Here is a 25,207-nt window from a genome sequence, read left to right as displayed (position 1 = left end):
ACTAAAAGGGGCCTGAGAGAATCTTCCATGCTACTGGAGGCATTCTATATCTTGGTCTGGGAAGCAGTTATGTAAGTAAAACTTTATAAATAAAATTTTATCTAACATACTTAAAATATTTATGTTAATTACCAAATGTATGTGTGTTACTTACCATACATATGTTATTACTTTATTTTTAAAAAACCAATTGTGGTACAACTTGTTAAGCCACCACTTGGGACGCCCACTTCCCATCTCTGAGTATTGGTTCAAGCTCTGGCTACTCTGCTTGCAGTCCACCTTCCTGCTAATGCATCTGGGAAGGCAGCGGAAGATGGCCCAAGTGCTTGCATCCCTGCCATCCGCGTTGGAGATCAGGATGGAGTTACTGGCTCCTGGCTTTGACTTGGCTCAGACCTTGCTGTTGAAGCCATTTGGGGAGTGAATCTGTGGATAGAAAATCTCTTATCTCTCTCTGTCTATCTCTCTCTGTCTGTCATTCAGCTTTTCACATACATACATATATACATATGTAAATAAATAAATATTTTTAAAATGATAAAGTAACTGATGAAGTTAATGAAGATTGATGACTTTTTTTTGTTATTCTATTACCAGGCTTTTTTTTTTTTTTTTTTTTTGACAGGCAGAGTGGACAGTGAGAGAGAGAGACAGAGAGAAAGGTCTTCCTTTTGCCGTTGGTTCACCCTCCAATGGCCGCCGCGCACCGCGCTGATCCGATGGCAGGAGGCAGGAGCCAGGTGCTTTTCCTGGTCTCCAATGGGGTGCAGGGCCCAAGCACCTGGGCCATCCTCCACTGTACTCCCTGGCCACAGCAGAGAGCTGGCCTGGAAGAGGGGCAACCGGGACAGAATCCGGCGCCCCGACTGGGACTAGAACCCGGTGTGCCGGCGCCGCTGGGCGGAGGATTAGCCTAGTGAGCTGCGGCGCCGGCCACAGGCTTTATTTTTTTCTTGACCAAATGTACATGACTCAACAAAATATGGAAGAATACCTTAATACTTATCCCTTGAAAAGAAAGCAGTGATTTTTTTCCCAAAAAAAACTTTTATTTAAAGAATACAAATTTTATGTATTTCATAAATACAACTTTCTGAACATAGTGATTCTTCCCACCATACCTGCCCTCCCACCCCTCTTTCTCCTCCCTCTCCACTGTGTAGTATTCCATGGTGTATGTATCCCATAATTTCTTTTTTTTTTTTTAAGATTTTATTTATTTGAGAGGTAGAGTTACATATAGTGGGATGGAGAGACCGAGAAAAAGGTCTTCCATCCGCTGGTTCACTCTCCAAATGGCCACAACAGCCTGAGCTGTGCCAATCTGAAGCCAGGAGCCCGGAGCTTCCTCTAGGTCTCCCTCGCGAGTGCAGGGGCCCAAGGACTTGGGCCATCTTCTACTGCTATCCCAGGCCATAGCAGAGAGCTGATTGGAAGTGGAGCAGCCAGGTCTTGAACTGGCACCCATATGGGATGCCAGCTCCTCAGACCAGGGCATTAACCTGCTGAGCCACAGTGCTGCCCCCCCCCCCATAATCTCCTATCCAGTCTTCAGTTGATGGGAATTTGGGTTGATTACATGTCTTAGCTATTATGAATTGCACTGCAGATAACACTTTCATTTGCTGATTTCATTTCCCTTTGGGAAATTCCCAGGACAAGGATGGCTGGGTCATATGGTAGGTCTATATTCAGATTTCTGAAGTATCTCCATACTGCCTTCTATAGTGGCTTTACCAGTTTACATTCCCACCAACAGTGAATTAGAGTACCTTTTTTCCCACATCCTTGCCAGCATTTTTTGTTTGTTGATATCTGTATGTAAGCCATTCTGATGTGGATGAGGTGAAACCTCATTGTGGTTTTGATTTGCATTTTCCTTATGGCTAATGATCCTGAGCATTTTTTCACGTGTCTGTTGGCCATTTGGATTTCCACCTTTGAAAAATGTTTAAGTCCTTTGCCCACTTAACTGGATAGTTTGTTTTGTTGTTGTTGAGTGTCTTGATCTCTTTATATGTTCTGGTTATTAATCCTTTATCAGTTGTATAGTTTTCAAATAATTTCTACCATTCTGTTGGTTGCCTCTTCACTTTCCTGACTGTTTCTTTGCAGTACAGAGCTTCCCAATTTGATGTAATCTCATTTGTCAATTTTGGCTTTGATTGCCTGTGCCTCTGGGGTCTTTTCCAAGAACTCCTTGCTATTCCACTGTCTTGCAGGGGTCCCCCAATGCTCTCTAATAATTTGATAGTATTGGGTCACAGATTTAGGTCTTTAATCCATTTTAAGGGGATATTTGTGTGAAGTGTAAGGTAGGGGTCTTCCTTCATACTTCTGCATGTAGAGACCCACTTTTCTCATCACCATTTGTTTAAGAGACTGATTAGTTGAAGGATTGATTTTAGCTCCTTTGTCAAATATATAAGTTGGTTGTAGATGCTTGGATTGATTTCTAGTGTTTCTATTCTGTTCCATTGGCCTATCCATCTATTTTTGTACCAGTATCAGGCTGTTTTAATTATAACTATCCTGTAGTATGCTTGAGTTCTGGCATTGTGATGCCTCTGGCTTTGTTTTTGTTGTATAAGATTGCTTTAGCTATTTGGAATCTCCTGTATTTCCATATGAATTTCAGCATCATTTTTTCTATATCTGAGAAGAATGTCCTTGGTATTTTGATTGGTATTGCATTGAATCTGTAAATTGCTTTTGGTAGTATGTACATTTTGATGATACTGATTCTTCCAATCCATGACCAGGGCAGATTTTTCCATTTATTTTGTGTCTTCTATTTATTTCTTTAATGTTTTGTAATGAGAATTACAAAAGAGATCTTTGATATCCTTGGTTAAATTTATTCCAAGGTATTTCACCTTTTTGGTTCCTATTGTGAATGGGCTTGCTCTTAGAAGTTTTTTCTCAGCCATGGCATTGTTTGTGTATATGGAGGCTATTGATTTTTATGTGTTGATTTTATATGCTGCTACTTTACCAAACTCTTCTATGAGTTCCAATATACTTTTAGTGGAGTCTTTTGGAACCTCTATATAGAGAATCATGTCATCTGAAAATAGGGACAGTTTGACTTCCTCCTCCCAATCTGTATCCCGTTGATTTTAATTTATTTAATTTATTTATTTATTTATTTATTTATTTTTGCCTAACAACTCTGGCTAAAACTTCCAGGACTATATTGAATAGCACTGGTGAGATTGGGCATCCTTGTCTGGTTCTGGATCTCAGTGGAAATGCTTCCAACTTTTCCCCATTCAATAGGATGCTGACCGTGGGTTTGTCATAAATTGCCTTGATTGTGTTAAGGAATGTTCCTTCTATACCCAATTTTCTCAGAGTGTTGAAAGTGTGTTGTATTTTATCAAATGCTTTCTCTGCATCTATTGAGATAATCATATGATCTTTGTTCACCAGTTGTTAATGTGGTGTATCACATTGATTGATTTGCAAATGTTGAACCATCCCTTCATAACAGGGATATATCCCACTTGGTCTGGGTGAATGATCTTTCTGATGTGTTGTCGGATTGGATTGGCTAGTATTTTGTTGAAGATATTTACATCTATGTTCATCAGTGAAATTGGTCTGTAGTTCTCTTTCTGTATCGTATCTTAATTGATGCATTAATCATTACATAGTGCCTTCTTTGTCTCTTTTAACAGTTTTTATGTTAATGTTTTTGTGTTTTGTGTTAAAGCTTTTGTGTTTTGTCTGATATTACGATGGCTACACCAGCTTGTTTTTGGTTTGTGCTAGTGTGGAATATCTTTTTCCATCCTTTCACTTTCAGTCTGCATGTCTTTGTTGGTGATGTGTTTCTTGTAGGAAGCAAATAGATGGGTTTTGTTTTTTGTTGTTTTTGTTGTTTGTTTGTTTGTTTGTTTGTTTTGACAGGCAGAGTGGACAGTGTGAGAGAGAGAGAGAGACAGAGAGAAAGGTCTTCCTTTTGCCGTTGGTTCACCCTCCAATGGCCGCCGCGGCCGGCGCGCTGCGGCCGGCGCACCGCGCTAATCCGATGGCAGGAGCCAGGAGCCAGGTGCTTCTCCTGGTCTCCCATGGGGTGCAGGGCCCAAGCACTTGGGCCATCCTCCACTGCACTCCCTGGCCACAGCAGAGAGCTGGCCTGGAAGAGGGGCAACCGGGACAGAATCCGGCGCCCCGACCAGGACTAGAACCCGGTGTGCCGGCGCCGCAAGGCGGAGGATTAGCCTAGTGAGCTGCGGCGCCGGCCGGGTTTTGTTTTTTAATCCATTCCACCAGTCTGTATCTTTTAACAGGAGAGTTGAAGCCTCTTACATTTAAAGTGACTACTGATAAGTAATGATTTCGCCCTGCATTTTTCCATAAATATTCTTATTGTTTACTTTGGATTTCCTTTTTACTTTTATTGGGAAATTTTCTGCCTTTGCCTTCTTTTGTAAGTGATGACCATGTTTCTGTGTTTCTATGAGTACCACATCCTTAAGCATCTTTTGTAAGGCTAGATGGTTGGTGACAAATTCTTTCGATTTCTGTTTGTTATGGAAGGTCTTATTTCACCTTCATTCATAAATAAGAGCTTTGCAGGATATAGTATTCTGGGTTGATAGTTTTTTCTCTTACGACTTGGAATATATCTTGCCATTCTCACCTAGCCTGTAGAGTTTCTGATCTGAAGTCAGTTGTGAGTCTAATTGGAGATCTTCTGAAAGTAATCTGGCATTTCTCTTGTGTACATTTTAGAATCTTTTCTTTATGTTTTACTATAGAGAGTTTGATTGCAATGTATTATGGTGAAAATCTTTTCTGGTCGTGTCTCTTAGGAGTTCTATGTGCTTCCTGTACTTGGATGTCCCTTTATTTCTCCAAATTAGAGAAATTTTCTATCATTATTTCACTAAAAAGCCTTCTAATCCTTTCTCTCTTTCCATGTTTTCAGGAACTCCTAAGACCTGTATGTTGGGTTGTTTGATAGTATCTTTTGTTTGTTTGTTTGTTTTTGACAGGTAGAATGGACAGTGAGAGAGAGACAGAGAGAAAGGTCTTCCTTTTGCCGTTGGTTCACCCTCCAATGGCCGCCGCGGCCAGCGCGCTGCAGCCGGCGCACAGCACTGATCCGATGGCAGGAGCCAGGTACTTATCCTGGTCTCCCATGGGGTGCAGGGCCCAAGGACCTGGGCCATCCTCCACTGTACTCCCTGGCCATAGCAGAGAGCGGCCTGGAAGAGGGGCAACCGGGACAGAATCCGGCGCCCCGACCGGGACTAGAACCTGGTGTGCCAGTGCCACAAGGTGGAGGATTAGCCTAGTGAGCTACGGCACCGGCCGATAGTATCTTGTACTCCAACAGTGTATTTTAGTTTTCTAATTTCTTCTTGTTTTTGTTCTGACTGTAAAATTTCCTGAGATTTGTCTTCTAAGTATGATTTCCATTGAAAATAGCAATGTGAGCAGTCACAGTTCTATTTTTTTAATCTTTATTTATTTGAAATACAGACACAAACAGGGCAGGTACACAGACAGACAAAGAGATCTCCCATCTACTGGTTTGCTTTCTTTTTTTATATAATTTTTACTTATTTATTTATTTGAAAGTCAGTTTCAGAGCGATAAAGAGGAGAGACAGAGTTCTTCCATCCACTGGTTCACTCCCCAAATGGCCACATGTCCAGGGCTGGGCCAGGCTGAAGTCAGGGGATGGGAGCTTCCTCCTTGTCTCCCACTTGGGTGCAGGGGTCCAAGCACTTGGGCCATCCTCCACTGCTTTCCCAGGTGCATTAACAGGGAGATAGATGTAAAGTGGAGCAGCTGGGACTCAAACTGGTACCCATATGGGATGCCAGTGCTGCAGGTAGCGGCTGTACCCACTATGCCACAGCACTAGCTTCTGGTTCACTTCCTTTCAAAAGCCCATTACGGCCTGGACTGTGCCAGGCTGAAGCTAGGACTCAGTCCAGATCTCCCACACGGGTGGTAAGGCCCCAAGGACCTGAACCACCCTCTGCTGCTTTCCCAGGCATATTATCAGGGAGCTGGATTGGAAGTGGAGCATCTGGAACTTGAACCAGTGCACATATGGGATGCTGAAACTGCAGACAGTATTTTAACCTGCTACATCACAACGCCAGACCCAAAGCACCACTTTTAATCCAACATATAAATTGTAATATATAATTTTATAAAAATATCTCTTTCAAATTCATAAATCATTTTTAGTTTACCAGGGCATTAAAGAGGCCATTATTAAAACTAGGCAATATACTAACAGATACTTCATTTGTAAGAGACTTCTACTTTGTTTTGAGGTATTATTCATTAATTTAGCCACACTGTGGAGAAATGACTCTTTCACATAATGCTATTGGAAGTATAGATTTGTCTGATAACCTATGGAGGTAGTTTGGCACTATCTTTCAAATACAAACTAGTAAGCTTTGCCCTAGCAAATCCACATCTCATAGTTTACTCTATAGACATTAAAATAGTATTATTTGTAGTAGTAAAAGATTTGGAATCCACCTAAATGTGCATCAGTAGGGGGCTGGTTAAGTAGTTTATAGTATATCGATACAGTGTGATGGTATACAGCTGCAAAGAAGATGGGGCTGGCTCTGTGGCGCAGTGGGTTAATGCCCTGGCCTGAAGTGCCAGCATCCCATATGGGCACCAGTTCGAGACCCGGTTGCTCCACTTCCGATCCAGCTCTCTGCTATGGCCTGGGAAAGCAGTGGAGGATGGCCAAAGTCCTTGGGCCCCTGCACCCATGTGGGAGACCTGGAGGAGGCTCCTGGCTTCAGATTGGCACAGCTCCGGCTGTTGCGGCCAATTGGGGAGTGAACCATCAGATGAAAGACCTCTCTCTCTCTCTCTCTCTCTCTATCTCTCTCTCTCTCTCTCTCTCTGCCTCTCTCTCTCTCTCTGTGTAACTGTGACTTTCGAATAAATAAATAAATCTTTAAAAAAAATGCAAAGAAGACAATTCCATGTGTATATGGATATGGAAGAATCACCAAATTGTTATTATTGAAAAAACAAGATACACACTTGCATATAGTATGTCATCATTTATTAAAAATTTTTGTGTGTATGGGGAGAACTATAAATGTTTGTTATATGTACATAAATCTCTGAAAGAGTACACAAGAAGCTAATAACAAGGTCACCTATTTGGTGGAGGAAAACTGGGAGGAAATGGCTCAGGGATGGGAGATTTTTCACTATGCAACATCTTTTATACACACATCACATATGGCAAAAACTGAGTAGTTTATTTTAAAATTAAGATAAATCTAGAGTGGGCCTTGAGCCTACCAGCTAAGACATCTACTTCACACATTGGAGTACCTGCATTCAAGTTCCAGCTCTAGTTCCTGATCCCAGCTTCCTGCTAAGGCAGACTCTGGGAGAAGTGGTGATGGCTCAAGTGGTTGCCACTCACATGGGAGACCTAGATTGCACCCACCCCAGCCATTGTGGGCATTTGGCAAGTGAATTAGTGAAAGAGATTTCTCTCTCTCTCTCTCTCTCCCTCTCCCTCTCCCTCTCCCTCTCCCTCTCCCTCTCCCTCTCCCTCTCCCTCTCCCTCTCCCTCTCCCTCTCCCTCTCCCTCTCTCTCCCTCCCTCCCTCCCTCCCTCTGTGAGATTTTTTTTAAAGATAGATTAAATCTAACCACACACTTTAGATTAGATTTATATGTTAGCCCTGCTGTATTTGAATTTATTTGCTATTTCTCTAATTTGAAAAAGGTCATACTTTTCTTAACATTTTACTTGTAAACTGATTTCATTAAAGATAGATTAAATCTAACCACACACTTTAGATCAGATTTATATGTTAGCCCTGCTGTATTTGAATTTATTTGCTATTTCTCTAATTTGAAAAAGGTCATACTTTTCTTAACATTTTACTTGTAAACTGATTTCATTCAAGATTGTGGAACTGCAACAGAAACTGGAATATGCTCAGAAAATCTGTCTCACAGACACTTGTATTTTGAAGAAGAAGCAACTGGAGGAGAAGATCAAAGAAGCACTAGAAAATGAAGCTAAAGTGAAGCAACAGTATCAGGAAGAACAACAGAGGAGGTAAGAGCAGCCAAGACAGCTTGACACTTGGGTTTAGCAGTGACTGGAGTTCATCCGTGGTGTCAGTTTACCAACGTACTGTTTATTTCTCCTCTGTCCCACTGGGTAAACTCATCACACAACTGCTTATATATAGCACTTACCTCACTGTATTCTGTTTATTTTCCTGTTTGCCTCTGCCACTGGAGTGTGGGATTCTTCAGGGGAGGTTACTTCTTGTTCTGAGACACAGCAGGTGCACCAGTGAATTTCCTTGAATGTCAGGATTACCCAGGAAATTTGATAGTCTAGGATTTGCTTTTCTAACTCCTTGACATGACTGACACAAATGCAGATGACAGTGGTGTTGATATTTTGTATTTATTAGCTGACCTTCCTCAAACTGGTTCCAAGTACTATGTAAGTATCTTAATCACCTACTATCAGTTCAGTTGTTTATTTTTTTTTCTAAAATTACTATGAATGTCATTACAATTCTTACACAAAGCATCCTTTTGAATGCCTTCAACTTCAGTAACTGGTGCTTCTTATTTACATGACATTCAGAGTGGTCCACATACATTTTGAGAGAAATGTGGTTTTAGCCCCTGAAAAGATATGAAGATGTTCCCACTTACTTTGTAGCTCAGAAACTTACTTGCACCTTCAGTGAAAGCTATAGCATAGACTCTGGCACTCAATAGGTTCATAATAAATATTTATTGAATGAATGAAAGTTTGAATCAATGAATGAGTTAATGTATATATGAAGTATCATGATCTGTTTATCTGATATTAATTCTTCTCTTTCTAGAATATTATTTTAATAGCATGCCAGAATTTACTGTTTTAAAATTGTATTTATTTACTAGAGAGACAGAGCTCCTACCTGGTAAGCCCCCAAATACATGCAACAGCCAGTGCTGGGCTGGTAACAGAGCCAAAAACTCAATCCAGGTCTCCCATGTGGGTGACAAGGACCTAACCACTTGAGGGTTTGCACTGGTAGGAAGCTGAAATCAGGAGCTACAGTCAAACATCAAACCCAGGCATTCTCATATGAGATGTAGGCATCCCAACCCACATCTTATCTGCTAGGCCAAATGCCTGCCCCATAATCTATTCAATGAATCCCTTACTGTTGGTCACTTACATTTTTCCCAGTGTCTGGCAGTTACAATGACATAATATATATCCTGGCACATAAGCACTTGTAGCAGTAAAGATTCAATCAGAGATACAGAGTCAGTAGGAAGCGTACATATATATACATTTATATTTATATATACTTAAGATTTATTTTGTTTATTTGATAGGCAGAGTGAGAGAGGGAGGGAAAAGAAAAAGAGATTTTCCATCCACTTGTTCACTCCCCATGTGGCTGCAACAGCCAAGCTAAGCTGAAGCCAGGAGCCAAAAACTCCACTGTGGTCTCCCACATGGTTGGCAGTGGCTCAAGTACTTGGGCCATCTTTTGCTGCCCACACAGGTACGTTAAGAGGAAGATGGATCAGAAGCAGAGCAGCTGGAACAGACTTGAGCCAGCACTGTGAGATGCTGGTATTGCAAGCAGTGGCTTAACATGCTGTGCAACAATGTTGGCCCCAAGGGAGTTCTTACAGGAGTTTGGTCATAAGCAATTGTGGGAGTTTATGCCATTCTTTCTCTAGTTACCTATGGTGGAAGATTAGATGACTTATTTCAAATTTTTCTTCCTTTATAATATATGCATTTAATTCTACAAGGTTCCTGCTTTTGCTATATCCCACAAATTCTTTAAAAAGCTGTATTTTTATTTGCTTCAAAATGTTTTTAATTCCCCATGAGATGTCATCTTTGATTCATACATTATTAGAAGTGTGTTGTTTATCTCCAGACACTTGGGATTTTTCCATCACTTTCTTGTTATTGATTTATGGGTTTTTTTGTTTGTTTGTTTTTTGGTTTTGTTTTGTTTTGTTTTGTTTTGTTTTTTGACAGGCAGAGTGGACAGTGAAAGAGAGAGAGAGAAAGGTCTTCTTTTTCCGTTAGTTCACCCCGTTATGGCCGCTGCGGCCAGCATGCTGTGGCTGGTGCACCGCGCTGATCCGAAGCCAGGAGCCAGGTGCTTCTCCTGGTCTCCCATGCGGGTTCAGGGCCCAAGCACTTTGCACTCCCGGGCCACAGCAGAGAGCTGGACTGGAGGAGGAGCAACCGGGACAGAATCCGGCGCCCTGACCAGGACTAGAACCTGGTGTGCCGGCGCCACCGGCAGAGGATTAGCCTATTAAGCCACGCCGCCAGCCTATAGTTTTATAATATGTATCATTTTAAGCAGTTGTATAACATTCTGTTACACAAATATATCATAATTTATGTAATATGTCTTTTAGACATCTTTTACCATTATGAATTTTTCTGCATTGAATATCCATGTACATAGACTTGGGTACTGCAGTGAAATGTGATGAGTATTATACTGAAGGAGGCACAGGTTTCTGTGGTGGCACATAGCAGGGACAGCTGCAGAGCTCAGGTGCTTAAGAATGCTGCTCTTGGCAGGCATCGTGGCATAGTGGGTAAAGACGCTCCCTGAGATGCCTATATCCCATATGATCACTGATTCCTATCCTGGCTGCTCCATTTCAGATCCAGTTCCCTGCTCATGCACCTAGGAAAGCAGTGGAAGATGGCCCAAGTGCTTGGGCCCCTGTTCCCACGTGGGAGACCTGGATAAAGCTCCCAGCTCCTGGCTTTGGCCTGGTCCAGCACTGGCCATGGTGGCCTTCTGGGTAGTGAACCAGCAGATTGAAGACTCTGATTGAAGACTCTCTCTCTCTCTCTCTCTCTCTCTCTTTTTCTTTTTCCCTCTCTCCTTCTCTCTCTGTAACTGTAACTTTCAAGATAAATATTTTTTTTAAAGTAACCTTCAAAACTCCTGAAGCTGAAGTGAAGTAGTTGGTATGGGAAAGGTAAGTAGGGAAAAGTATGCCAGGAGAAGTCTGGAAGAAGACAGGGAAAGGGTTGGAGTTGAAGGTGGGAGAGGAATACCAAGGAGACCACTTGTTTGAGAAAGTGAAGAAAGTTCATTGGCAAGAACAGAATGTTTGGGATCAGGAGGTTGGCAGGAAAGTGAGACTACAGAGTTCAGCTAAGCCCATGCCTGAGGCATACAACAAGCCACAATGAACGGTTTAGGCTTTAGTCCAAGAGCAGTAGAAGCCACTGAAGGGTTTTAAGAGGGAGTGATAGGATTAGATTGTGATTAGAAAGAAGCTCTCACCGCCAGGTAGGGAATGGACTTGTGAAGGGCTCAGGCTGCAGAAAAACAGAGTGTGATCAATCCATGGATTTCTTAATTTTGTTTTAAGATTTATTTATTTTTATTTGAAAGTCAGAGTTACACAGAGAGGAGAGGCAGAGAGAGAGAGAGAGAGAGAGAGAGGTCTTCCATCCAATGGTTCACTCCCCAGTTGGCTGCAATGGCCGGAGCTGTGAGGATCTGAAGCCAGGAGCCAGGAGCCAGGAGCTTCTTCCAGGTGTCCCCAGCAGGTGCAGGGGCCCAAGGATTTGGGCCATCTTCTACTGCTGTCCCAGGCCATAGCAGAGAGCTGGATGGGAAGTGGAGCAGCTGGGACTTGAATCGGCGCCCATATGGGATGCCAGTGCTTGAGGCCAGGGTGTTAACCTACCGCGCCACAACACCGGCCCCAGATTTCTTAATTTTATTCACTAGTCTTTTATAGCCTAAACTGTCTATATGGTATATGAATTATTTGCTGATATATTCATGAGTTGCTGTTTTCATTTTGACTTCCTACTTTTTATTTATTTATTTTTGAAGATTTATTTGAAAGGCAGAGTAACAGAGAAAGGTGAAGAAAGAGACCAAGAGGGAGAGTGAGAGAGAGAGATTGTCCATCCATTGGTTCACTCTTCAAATGACAAAAATGGCCTGTGTTGGGCCAGACCAGTCAAAGCCAGAAGCAAGGAACTCCATCTGGGTCCCCCATGTGAGTGGCAAGGCCCAAGCCCTTGGGCCATCTTCTACTGCTTTCTCGGGTGCATTAGCAGAGAGCTGGATCTGAAGTAGAGCAGCTGAGACTCAAACCAGCACTTATACATGATGCAGGTGACTAATCTTGTTGTGCTACAATGCCAACCCCAACTTTCTACTTTTTTAAATTCCAGTTTTCAACTCTCAAATTTTACTACAGATAATTCAAGGTTGTTTAGTTTCAGCAACTCTTACTAGTCCATGGTTTATCTCTTAGTGCAGTCCTTTGATCAGAAATCAAGAATGAAAGCCAAAAGCAGAAGTAAGCAACAACAGTAAGGGGAATCCAGTGAATCACGTGAAAGAGGGCGTGGTGGGGCTGGCAACAGCATAACTGGTAAAGTCGCTGCCTGCATCCCCTGTGGGTGAAGGTTCCTGTGCTGGCTACTCCACTTCTGATCCAGCTCCCTGCTCATGGCCCAGGAAAAGCAGAAGATGACCCAAAAGCATAGGTTTCTGCTTCCTACATGGAAGACCTGGAAGAAGCTCCTGGCTTTGGCCTGGCCCAGCCCTGGTCATCACAGCCATCTAAAGAATGAACCAGTGGATGGAAAAATTTCCTCTTTCTTTCCCTCTCTCTGTAACTCTGACTTTCAAATAAATAAATAAATCTTAAAAAAAAAAAAAAAGAAGAAGAAGAAGAAGGAAAGAGGGTGTGTTGATATACGGGTAGGTATGGATGGTAGAAGCCACAACTGTCCTTGTAGAGCCTGTGCCTACTCCAAGCAACGTAACTAGAAGAATGAGATGGAGAGATCTGAATCCACATCTTGAATATAAATACCCTCCCCCTATAATCCATTGTCTTCTCAGAATACTGAAGTTAGAGAATCTTTTTGTCCAGTGTTTGTATTTGACTGCCCTTTTGCGTGGGTAAGAATTTTTGCTAACCATAATCACCATATTCTTCAAGAGGAATCTTCTAAATTCACAGAACCTTGGTCCCAAATCCTCAAGAACTCTGCACAAGCAGTATCCTGATGAGACTTTCTCCAAAGCAGGAAAGTACAAATGGTCCTCTTTTGCAAAAGGGTGAATTTTCTCACCAAATGCCACAGGCTCCTTCATGATTCAGCTGTACCAGTGATAACATGCATGCATTAGCAGCAGTAGAGTTTGTAAATAAGGACCTTATGTTGTGAGGAAGAAAGAATATGGGATTCAGGATTAGAACCCTACCTCTACCTTGTCCTGGATGTCCCCTGCCACAACTTCCACATATCTGAAAGAAGGAAAATTCATTTTGTTAAAGATTTATTTTATTTATTTGAAAGGCAGAGTTAGAGAGAGAAAGAGAGACTGGAAGGCAGAGAGAAAGAGCTAGAGTGAGAGTGAGAGAGAGAGAGAGAGAGAGAGAGATTCCATCTGCTGGTTCACTCCCCAAATAGTCACAATGGCTGGGGCTGGGTCAGGCTGAAACCAGGAGCCTGGAATTCCATCTGAGTCTCCCACATGGGTAACAGGGCCAAGCAGTTGGGCCATCCTGCACTACTTTCCCAGGCTCATTAGCAGGAAGCCAGATTGGAAGCAGAGCAGCTAGGACTCAAACCATTGCTTCTATGGAATGCTGGCATTGCAGGCAGGGCCTTAATCTATGGCCCTGTTTATCCACTGCCCTGGATAATTATTTCTTCCTCAGAGAGCAACTTGGATGAGTGTGAGAGAACTAAGAAAGGTTTCTGACACAAAGGAGGTTGCCATGTCAGTCCCTTTACACTGAGGACACATACCCCATCTATTTAAGCAAAAAGTCTCCTGTGGAGGTATCAGAATGTTAAGTCCGAGTTTCGTGTGCAATGCTGTGGTATTCACAATGTGATTTAATGTTCATTAACTTCCCTCAGGAAACTCTTAGATCAGGATGTCAGTGAGCTACAAAGACAAGTGAAGACCTTACAGGACAAAGAGAACCGCCTGGAAATAACCAGTTATCAGCAACAATCCAGAATTCAGCAACAAGAAGCCCTCCTTAAACAACTGGAAAATGAGAAAAGAAAATCTGATGAGGTAAGAAAGGAGACAGACACGCGTCTCCATCTCCCTGTTCCTACAGGCTTGAGTGACAGCACTTCACCTGTTAGCTTTAGTCAGGGGTTCAATCAGGAAAGCAGAAACTACTCCAGGTATGTCAAGATGATGGTGATAGGGAAGGGTGGCAGGGGAATGGCGTCCTCTACCCTTCCAAGTTCTTTGGCTGGACTACAAACTGGATTGACATAAAACAGATCAACAGGAGAAAAGCCACTTTAAATACGTGCATACACATGTGAGTCTTGCCAAATGAGACATGAAGTATTAGATGATTAAAGCTTATAAATAGTGCTATAGATAGCTTCCTCCTGAGCTACAACCAGGGATAGCCCCTTGGGGATGGTGGCAGAAGGGACACAAGTCCTGAGAACGTGAGAGGAGGAAAGCATGAGAATAGAGGCTGTCCTGTTGGGCTGGCGGAAGTCTCTCCGGTAACACAAGAGCCGCCCTCTTCCTGACGGTGCAGATACTTTTACTAATGGGGATTTCCTCAAGGACGTAATTGCTTCTACAAAAGGATCCTTGTGGGAGCTACTCCCATGTCTGCTGTTTTTCAAAACAACCAACTCAAAAGACACCAAAGTATATTTCCAGGTAGCATATTCTGGTCTCCTGTACTTGTGCTTTGGAATGATATGTCCTGAGCCCAAACACAATCAAGCAGGAATTTAAGATGCTTACGAAACTGTCTGAAGGCAGGGAAGGGGGAGAGTGGATAGCCAGAAAGAACTGCCGCTGGCTTCCAAAAAGCCCTGAGGTTCAGAAATCACAGGAAAGCCATCTCCTACAGCACCAAAGTGGGAGATTTGCAGAAACTCCTTGAAGCCCCTGCAAATGTCTCATCCTCTGCCATTCACCTACTGGCTGGTGCTAGACAAGAAAAAAGGGGGAAAATCCCAAACCTGTTTTTTTCCTCTCCATACTCAATGCTACTCTTAGCACTTCCCTTATGATACCAGCTGTGTGGGGTATTCTTACACTGTTACAGGCAAGAAGACAGACAGAGATGGGAGAAAGAGCCAGAGGAAGTATGTCACCACACCCTCTCCCAGGGCTGCCTCTAAAACTTCTTCCATGGCCAGCAACTGTGAAGCCACTGGCCAGAACCAGCCAGGCTGAAGATACCCAACGTGACTGCTGACTGCATCCTGCAATGACCTATATATGTAACCAATTATAATATCACTATAATAGGATTGCCATGGTTGACACTTCTACTCCCATCATACACTATGAGGCTTCCAGGACTTCCTAAAAAGGCCAAGAAATGAGAAGTTATCAAATTCCTGGAAATCTTTGGCCTTTCCCGAAAACTCTGTCCAAAGCACCATCACCTGTGACTCCAGATCATGTCGAAGGATGACTCCTGAATCTCATGGGTTGCAGCTCACTCTAGAGTGAGCCCACTGTCCCTTTAAGTATGTGCTTTCACTTTGCTAATGAAGCTTAATCCTCCACTAACCTTTAGCTATATCTAGTCCTTGAATTCTTTCACAAGTCAGAGACAAGAATCTGGACCCCTCAGTAACACTGAGCAAGTTCCGTAGTTCTCTGTGGACACCAACTCGGCATAAGGAATTTATCTCAGTTTGGAAACTTCAGATCCCACAAGTTAAGGGCTCAGTCCCACAAGACTATACTCATTTCAGATGCCAATTGCAAGTTCAGGTTTTTACCTGTGCTTCCAACCAACCAGCAATAGAGGGGAGGGTCCCACAGCCCACCCTCAGGTTTGACCTTTTGTTAGACTCACAGAACTCAGGAAAACAGTTTCCTTACTAGCTCATGGGTTTATTATAAAAGGATACAACTCAGAAACAGCCAGATAGAAGAAATGCACAGGGTATGTGGCAGTGGGTGTGGAACTTGAGTGCCCTCTCTGGGTACCACCCTCCCTGCACCTCCATGTGTTCAACCCAGATGCTCTACAAACCCTGTCCTGGGCGGTGCCCTGTTAGGGGCCGGTGCTGTGGTGTAGCAGGTAAAGCCTCTGCCTGCAGTGCCGACATCCCATATGGGCACCAGTTCCAGTCCTGGCTGCTCCACTTCCAATTCAGCTCTCTCTCTGCTATGGCCTGGGAAAGCAGTAGAAGATGGCCCAAGTCCTTGGACCCCTGCACCCACATGGGAGACCTGGAAGAAGCTCCTGGCTCCTGGCTTCGAGTTGGCCCAGCCCATCCACTGTGGCCATCTGGGGAGTGAAACAGTGAATGGAAAACCTCTCTCTCTCTCTCTCTCTCTCTCTCTGCCTCTGTAACTCTGCCTTTCAAATAAATAAATAAATCTTTTTAAAAAGTTAATTAATTAATTAACTTAAAACGAAAGTCCTTTTGAGGTTTTGTGGAAGCTTCTGGTTTTTGCTTCCGCATGAAAGGAACTTGGCAATCATCACCGCCCTATCCTAACAAGTAAAAAGCTGAACAGACTGAAAAATCAACACCCCTTCTAAATTCAATCAGAGAGGTGAGGTCACAGGGCAAACCACTGCTCCTGAAATTGGAGACTAATGGACTACAAACAGAACCTCAGCCTACAAGAGCGGAACCTCTGTGAGGACCAGTGCCCAGGTAGAGAAACCTGAGCTGTAATTAATGAACTGCTGGACTCTCAGTGTGGACAAGTCTGGGAAATTTAAGAACTCCAGGGAACCCTATCATTTCGGGGTCCCAGGGTCCCCACACTTTGGTGAATTTTACCTCCTGGAGTTAGTTTATTGGTTTTGTTTGATTGTTTATTGTTTCTGTTGTTGTTGTTGTTGTTTTTGAGAGGGCAAGAGACAAAGAGAGCTCCCATGCTCTGGTACATCCCCAGATACAGATATACTCTCAACAGCTGGCCAAGCCAAAGCTTGAGCCAGGAATCCAAGCCTTCCACATGGGTGGCAGGAAACCAGTTACCGGAGCCATCACTGCTTTCCAGGGTGTACATCAGCAGGAAGCTAGAGTCAGGAGCTGGAGGTGAGTACCAAACCCCAGGCACTCTGATATGGGATCTAGGCAGCTTAAACAGTAAGCTGAACACCCATCTTTTATACAGCTTTTACAGTGAGTATCTGAGAAAAACCTGCTCCCAGCAGGGGGAGGGGAAAAAGAACCAGTTTTGAACTTCTTGACAAAGCTTGCCCTCAGGAGAGACTATTTCACCCAGCCTAACTGATCTAGAGGAAGGAGGATGTCCAGCTCAGATCCCTCTAGGCATCTAGTCCCACAGCAGGGACGTGGGAGGGCGGGGAGGGCAGCAAGTGTGCAGCTCGCAGTCCAGAGACACAGGCTTGCTGAAGGACTGAGACCTGAGCCCACGAATGCGGAGCACTTCCCAGTCTCCCAACTTTTTTTTTTTAAGATTTATTTTATTTATTTGAAAGACAGAGTTACAGAGAGATGTAGAGACAGAGAGAGAGGTCTTCCATCCGCTGGTTCACTCCCCAGATGGCCGCAACAGCTGGAGCTGCGCCGATCCAAAGCCAGAAGCCAGGAGCTTCTTCTGAGTCTCCCATGTGGATGCAGGGACCCAAGAACTTGGGCCAGCTTCTACTGCTTTCCCAGGCCATAGCAGAGAGCTGGATGAAAAAGGAGCAGCCAGGACTCGAACTGATGCCCATATGGGATGCCAGTGCTTCAGGCCAGGGTGTTAACCCACTGTGCCACAGCACTGGACCCCCCAGTCTCCCAACTTTAAACTACATTACTGAAGGCGTATTTACCGCAATTCCTTTTACACAGTACATCATGTTCAGCTATCAAGAAAAAAAAAATTACAAGAGATACTAAAAAACAGCATAATTTAAAGAAACAAAGTAGGCATTAGAACAGACCAAGTATTTAAAACACCTATGCTTAATATACTGAGGGTCCTAATTAATAAGGTGGACTACATGTATGCAAGAGCAGGTGGGCAATATAAGCAGAGATGCAAGATCTAAGCAAGAATCAAAAGAAGTGCTCAATTGAAAGCACTGTAACGGAGATGGCATGCAGCACAGTGGTTTGGGACATCCACATTCCATATCAGAGTGTATGGGTTTGAGTCTCAGCTTCACTTCCAATTCTAGCTTCCTGCTAATGTGCACCCTGGGAGGCAGCAAGTGATGGCTCAAGTAGTGGGATCCCGGCCACCCATGGAGGAGACCAAAATTGAGTTCCAGACTCCTGGCTTCAGTCTGGCCCACTTCTGACTGTTGTGGGTGTTTGAAAAGTGAACTAGTACATGGAAGATCTCTCTCTCTAATGAGCTCTTGTCTGTCTCTGTCTCTGTCTCTCTGCTTTCAAGTAAATAAAAGTAATTTTTTTAAAACCAAAAAAAACAAGTATAACACCAATGATAAAAGCCTTTGTGAACTCATCAATAGACTTCTCCACCTGAGACAAGAGTCTCTGAGCCTGAGGACATCTCAGCAGAAACCCACAAGACAAACAAAAGAAAAAAAAAAAAAAAAGACAACCAGGATATCCAAGAACTGTAGGGCAAGTGCAAAAACACGTAACAGACATGCAATGAGAATATCTGACAGAGAAGAAATAGAGAACACAGCAGAAGAAATATTTGAAATAATGATTGAGAATTTCCTTAAATTAAGGTTGGACCCCAAACTACAGATCCAGGAGGCTCAGAGAACAGCAAGCAGGATAAATGCTAGAAAAACTTCATCTACGTATGTAATTTTCAAATGACAGGAAATCAGAAAGAAAAAAATCCAGAAAAAAAGATGGAGATGGCGGGGCGGTGGCAGGAATCCTTACTTGTAGAGGAACAAATGTAAGAATTATGTCCAACTTCTCCTCAGAAAACATGCAAGTTTGAAGACAGTGGAATGAAATATTTAAATTATTGAGAGGGGAGAAAAGTCTAGAATTCTGTACCTTGCAAAGTTAGCCATCAAAAAGAAGGAGGTGGGGACTGACATAGTGGCATAACAGGTTAAGCCACTGCCTACAATGCCAGAATCCCATATGGGTGCCGGTTCGAGTCCCAGCTGTTCTACTTCCTATCCAGCTCCCTGCTGATGTGCCTAGGAAAGCAGCAGAGGATGGCCCAAGTGCTTGAGCCTCTGCACCCATGTGGGAGACCCAGAAGAAGCTCCTGGCTGCTGGCTTTGGATATGCTCAGCTCTGGCTGTTGCAACCATTTGGGGAGTGAACCAATGGATGGATAACCTCTTTCTCTTTGTCTCTACCTCTCTCTGTAACTCTGACTTTCAAATAAATAAATCTTTTAAAAATAAAAAAAAAACTATAGCAAACATAAAAATGATATGATGAAATCCAACATCCATTCATGATATATTAGGAAAAAAAATCTCAGTAAACTAAGAGTAGAGAATTTCCACACGGTTTGTCGTCAGGGAATTACAGTATAAAACAACAATAAGATCCCACTGCACAACTATTAGAATGGCCAAAGTCCAGAACACTGACAGTACAAAATGCTGGCAAGAATGTGGAACCATAAGAATTGTCAGTTATTGCTGATAGGTCTGCTAAGTGGTACAGCCACTTTGGAAGACAGCTTGGTAGTTTCTTGGAAAACTAAACGTATAATGTATTATCTTAACATAGAATCCAGGATTCATGCCCCTTCATATTTACCCAAAGGAGTTGAAAATGTACACCCACCCAGAAATCTGCACATAGATGTTTGTAGTAGCTTTGTTCAAAGTTGGCAAAACATGGAAGCAACAAAGATACCCTGATATGAGCACCACTGAAAACTTGCAGCCCTGAAGGTTACTTGATAAAGGTGTTGAAGGAGCGAATGTGGCGCATATGTATTCCAAGAGGCAGCTCCAGGCACTTGGCTACCTTTTCTAACATCAGTAGCCCCCACTCCTCAGGTCAAAAAGCCAGCGTGGAGAACCTGAAGTTCTGATTATGCATTCAAAAACTGAGGAAATAACCACTGGGGAGATCCACAAACTCACTAGGCCCACTGTAAAATGTACGCTGAGCTATGGAGTCGCCATAAACACACTCTTTTATTTTATTTTGTTTATTTTATTGTTTTTAAGATTTATTTATTTGTTTGAAAGGCAGAGTTATAGAGAGGCAGAGAGAGAGAGAGAGAGAGAGAGAGAGAGAGAGAAAGAAAGAGGTCTTCTATCTGCTGGTTCACTCCCCAGATGGCCAAAAATGGCAGAAGCTGGGCCAATCCAAAGCCAGGAACCAGGCGCTTCTTCTGGGTCTTCCCACGTGGGTGCAGGGCCCTAAGCACTTGGACTATCTTCTACTGTCTTCCCAGGCCATAGCAGAGATCTGGATCGGAATTGGAGCAGCCGGAACTTGAACCAGCACCCATATGGGATGCCAGCACTGCAGGCAGTAGCTTTACCTGCTACACCAGAGCACTGGCCCCTCTGTTTCTTTTTATTTTGTTTTATTTTTGTTTGTTTTTTGGTCTTTTTTTTTTTTAAAAAAAAAGCACATTGTAAAACACACTGAATTAAAACTCCATTTTCTACCTTATTTTCTTGCCTCCCCCACCCTGAATTGTGAAAGATCAATGTTGTTTTGTTTCCTAAGGTCTTAGTGTCTCCAAACCACTGTACTGTAATCCCCCAAAAGTCTATGTAATTCCCTTTCTCCAGGTTCTGGTCTTGGTAAAAGACCAGAGGTCTCTTTGGGAAAAGATCACACACTTGTGGCAGTAAGCAGGGTTTCTCCTGAAGAAAGCCTGGTGTTTCTATCACTCAAAGACCTCTGAATCTGTGAAGTGGCTCAGGTATAGAGAACGAGGAAGAAAAGGCCATGCCTCACCATTCTTGTCATTTAAGTTGAGCCTCTGTTCACCTCAAGTAAGACTTTCATTGGCAGCCCATCTGTTCTAATCCTGCAACCGTTGTGATCAATGATCCACAGCCAGATTGCCACGGGTCCAATCATTTGATTATGTCTCTGGTCCTTTTGCCTATTTACAGTACTGATGTCCACCCTGTATCTAGGGGCTAAGTACTGCTACTTAAGCTCTGACACTCTTTGGAACCACCACCCCCTTAAAATCAGGGAGCCATTTCAATGTTAGCATCCTCAGCAGGTTTGCACTCGCACTGTAGAGCACTGCAAGGAATTTGGTGCTCCCTCACAAGGTTCTTGGTAACGCCTTGGTGAAAACAGTGTCTTCTGCATCTCCATGGTTTTCTGCTGCATGAACAGGTCACCCTGATAAATTTACTCCAAATTTTCTATCTGTTTAAGCCTATGGATACCCTCCTCTTCCTCATTCCAAAGAAGTATGTCATTTAATATAGGTCCTATGGAGTTCAAATATAAGTCAACCAACCAAGAACACTAGTTTTAGATGACCCAATTAACATATTAAGTTCTGACTCTCTGATAAGTGCATTCATATCAATAAATTCTGCATAGTCAACATTATATTCCTTCCTCCATAACATAAAGCCCTACAAGCACATTCCTACATCTATATATTCCTTGAGTTTATGCCAATTCGATTGGCAAAATTTTGCCAGTCCTTGTACTCAACTCACACCCCAGGATGTGCTGGGATCTCACTCTAGTTACAGGATTGGAAGCCGTGTGATGGGTAGTGGTACAGAGGTGAACAATAGGTAACCTCTTACAAGATAACTGTCTCAGGTGGCATCAATGCTGATCTAAGCAAAGGTGGCTAAAATCTTTAGCCATCAGAGGAGGGAATGCTGATGCTGGCATGAGAGTCTCCATCCAATTCGGAGACCTAAGAACTGAATGTCACTGCAGTTCCCTCAGATGTTGTCACTCCCAGTTCTCAATTAACCTGGCCTTTCCCAAGCCCCATTTATCACAAAGGAGACTTGAAAAGGCTATGAAAACAATGTGTGCATAATTATGCAACCTACTTTATGAAAGTTAGGATTTGGTTTTTGGATAAATTGGCCTTCTGGCTCCAAGAGTGAAGAGGTTTCTTCAGGATACTCCTAAAAGCTCTCTGGTTCTCTGATGATGCTCTGTCCCAATAATTAAATCTTCAATTTGGACATTTTCTCCTTATAAACTTATTAAGAAGGCCAGACGTGGCTAGCTCAATCCCACAGTCCCACAGTCCTTAAGTTCTCAATTCCAATGTAATATTACTTGTACAGCGAAGTGGTCTCCCAAAGCACTTCATCATAGGCATCTATAAGTGATAATTTAATCAACTCTTTTGCCACATAGTGTTAGTGACAAGATCTTACTACCTTCATATCCAACCAGGTCAGATAAACAAGCTCAGACTCCCACCCTTGAGCTTCAGCTCACTGCAGTCACTTCTAGAACCAAGTTCTTTCATCAGTCAAGATTAGGTCAACAGAACAGCTTTCACTTTCTGAACTCCATGCTGGGAGGATTTTTAATGTAGGGAATTAGGTGCTTACAAAATTATTGGGAAGGCTGGAGAGGGTTAAAGTTAAGGAAAACAGCTGCTGCCTTTAAGGAGAACTGGAAGCACACATATAACAATCAGATGAAGCTACTGTGACCTCAGAACCTGGAGTGACTCTAAAGTTTTTTTGACAGAAAGGCTTCGCCAATTCAGCATCAAGCTATTATGAGCACAGAGTATCCTTACACCCTAAAAAAATGTTTTGGGGCCACTTGTGATGCCCTAATGCTATTATCAGAGTGCCAGTTTGAGTCCCGGCTACTCCACTTCCAAGCCAGCCTCACTGCCAATGCACCTGGGAAGATGCATTAGAAAATGATGGCCCAAATATTTGGGTTCCTGCTACTCATCTGGGAGACCCCGATGGAGTTCCCGGCTTTGGCCTGGCCCAGACCTGGCTATTGAGGCCATACTGGGGATGAACCAGCAGATGAAAAAATCTCTTATCTTGCCCTTTCTCTCTTCACTCTTTTTTTTTTTTTAACAATTGACAGAGAGAGGGAAAAACACAGAGAGAGAGAGAGAGAGAGAGAGAGAGAGAGAGAGATCGATCTTCCATCCACTGGTTCACTCCCCAGATGGCTTCAATGACTTTAATGCTAGGCCAGGCTGAAATCTGGAGCCAGGAGCTTCATCCGGGTCTCCAGTGTGGTGGGCAAGGCCCCAAGCACTTGAGCCATCTTCTGCTGCTTTTCCCAGGCCCTTAATAGGGAGCTGGATCAAAAGTGGAGCAGCTGAGCCACAAATCAGCATCCATGTGGGATGCTGGCATTACAGGTGGTGGCTTTACCCCATATGCCACAGCACCAGCCCCCACTCTGCCTTTCAAATAAATAAATTGTGTTTTTAAAAATCAAACAAATATTTTTAAATGTTTTTCAGCATATGAAGAACAACCAGGAATTGTCAGAGAAGCTGTCCAGGTTACAGCAGGAGAAGGAAGTTCTCTGTGAAGAGTACGGGCGATTTCTGAAGCAGGTTGATGTCCACGTGAGGTAAACAAAAACAAATTCCCACTGGAGGAAAACCAGGGGGTGGTTCCTTCTTACTGAGTCTGCTCTAGGACTAAGCCAGCAGATGCTCACGGAAGCAACCTTTCAAGAGGGCCAACTTAATTTCCCTCTGTTTCCAGAAGTTCTAGGGCTTCTCCTAGGGAGATGAGGGGCCCGATTTCTGCTCGATCTGGAGGAAGAGGAGGATTCCCATTTCTTGAGCTCTGGGGAATCTCACCTGTTTTCTCCTAAATGAACCCTCTCACTTACCATCAGGCTGTTTTCCCGCTCACATACTTTCCTCAGCCTGTACCACCCTCTCCCCAGCATCCCTAGATTGGGAGTCACCTCTAAGAAGCCTTTCTTGACTTCTCCAGCTCGGGCTGGATGCATTGCTCACTCCTGGTGTCCCTCTGGTCCTTGGTACATGCCTCTCTGCACTTGCTTCAGACTTGCCGCAGTGTTTTGAGACAATGTGTTTTATTAGCTATCTTCTCACCAACCAACTAGAGACCTTTCAAGGGAGTGGGCCATGGTGTTACTCATCTCTTCACCCATAGTTCCTAGTATTGATTAGGAATGCAATAAAAATTTATGTTCCTGAACTTCCTGCTCTTCTCTCCGTTCCCTGCTCATTGTTCAGCCAAATTCCTTCCACTCTCCTCCTCTCTGAAGTGTAACCCTGTAGTTGAGAGAATGGACAAGGGAGCCACTTTGCCTGGGGGATGAATCCTGAATCTATTAGAAACCAGCTGTGTAGCCTTGTGTGAGTTATTTAGCCTCTCTGTGCCAGAACTCCTTCATCTTTAAAACAGGCAAAACAATAACATTTACCTCTTTAAGTTGTTGTGAGAATTGAGTGAGTAAACACATGTAAGGCACTGACTTAGAGCCATGTCTGGCACATGCTAAGTGCTACCCCTATATTGACTTTTTGTTCTTTCTCCATGACCCACCTCTTGACTCATAGCTCTTGTAGTCTTTGGCTAATTTGAAGTTTCTTGTTCAATTAGGTCATTACCTACTGTATTGATGATTTTAATAATCTAAAAGTCATTGTCTACTTCTTATAGCAAATATTTTTCAAAGCCATGGGTATTTATTATCTCACCTTGACCCTTATATCATTGAGAAATGTAGAAACCATGGTAGAGGGAGTGTGTGTGTGTGTGTGTGTGTGTGTGTGTGGTTCAGCCATGCTGTTAACTATCTGAGACTGGAACTCAATCCTATGATAACCTATGCAGGTGCCCTTGCCACACTGTGTCTTGCTATTGAGGCAGGAGGATGAGGTGCTGGATTTACAGTATATAAAAATGCCAAATGAATTGACACTGGGTATTATTGATATGTGTACCGTATGAGGGGTCTTCAAAAAGTACATGGAAAAATCCATTTTATGAAAAAACTAAGTGTGGATTTCAATAAACTTTTGCACCAAAACCTATCTTTTAAAAATTTTATTTATTTATTTATTTGAAATGAAGCATAATAGAGTTAGAGAGAGAGAGAAAGAGATCTTTCATCCACTGATTCACTCTCCAAATGGCCACAACAGCTAGTGCTGGTCCAGGCAGAAGCCGGGAGCCCAGAGCTCCATCCAGGTCTGCCACATGGGTGGCAGGGACCCAAGTACTCCAATTGGCAGTCCCCTGTGGAAAGTGGCATCCCAAACATCAGCTTAACCTACTCTGCCACAATGCTTATCCCAAACTTATCTTTTAATTCC

At 43.2% G+C, this 25,207-nt stretch overlaps 1 protein-coding gene across 11 annotated transcripts in view; it reads left to right on the top strand.

Moving 5' to 3' along the window:
* Positions 1 to 25,207, top strand: part of CCDC30 (coiled-coil domain containing 30) — a 157,166-nt gene that overhangs the window by 111,277 nt on the left and 20,682 nt on the right. For 10 of the 11 annotated variants that reach the window (XM_089300843.1, XM_089300839.1, XM_089300835.1 and 7 more), the window contains 3 exons: positions 7,931 to 8,085; positions 13,945 to 14,107; positions 23,369 to 23,481. In XM_089300843.1, coding sequence (XP_089156969.1) covers positions 7,931 to 8,085; positions 13,945 to 14,107; positions 23,369 to 23,481 — 431 coding nt within the window. Of the gene's footprint in view, positions 1 to 7,930; positions 8,086 to 13,944; positions 14,108 to 15,119; positions 15,550 to 23,368; positions 23,482 to 25,207 lie in introns of all 11 variants that reach the window. The other variant, XR_016211073.1, reaches the window with a different exon arrangement.

This window comes from Oryctolagus cuniculus, chromosome 7, assembly GCF_051225735.1.
Source record: "Oryctolagus cuniculus isolate XC-2025 breed Fujian yellow rabbit chromosome 7, ASM5122573v1, whole genome shotgun sequence".
Taxonomy (NCBI): Eukaryota; Metazoa; Chordata; class Mammalia; order Lagomorpha; family Leporidae; genus Oryctolagus; species Oryctolagus cuniculus.
This window is presented reverse-complemented; position numbering and strand designations above follow the sequence as displayed.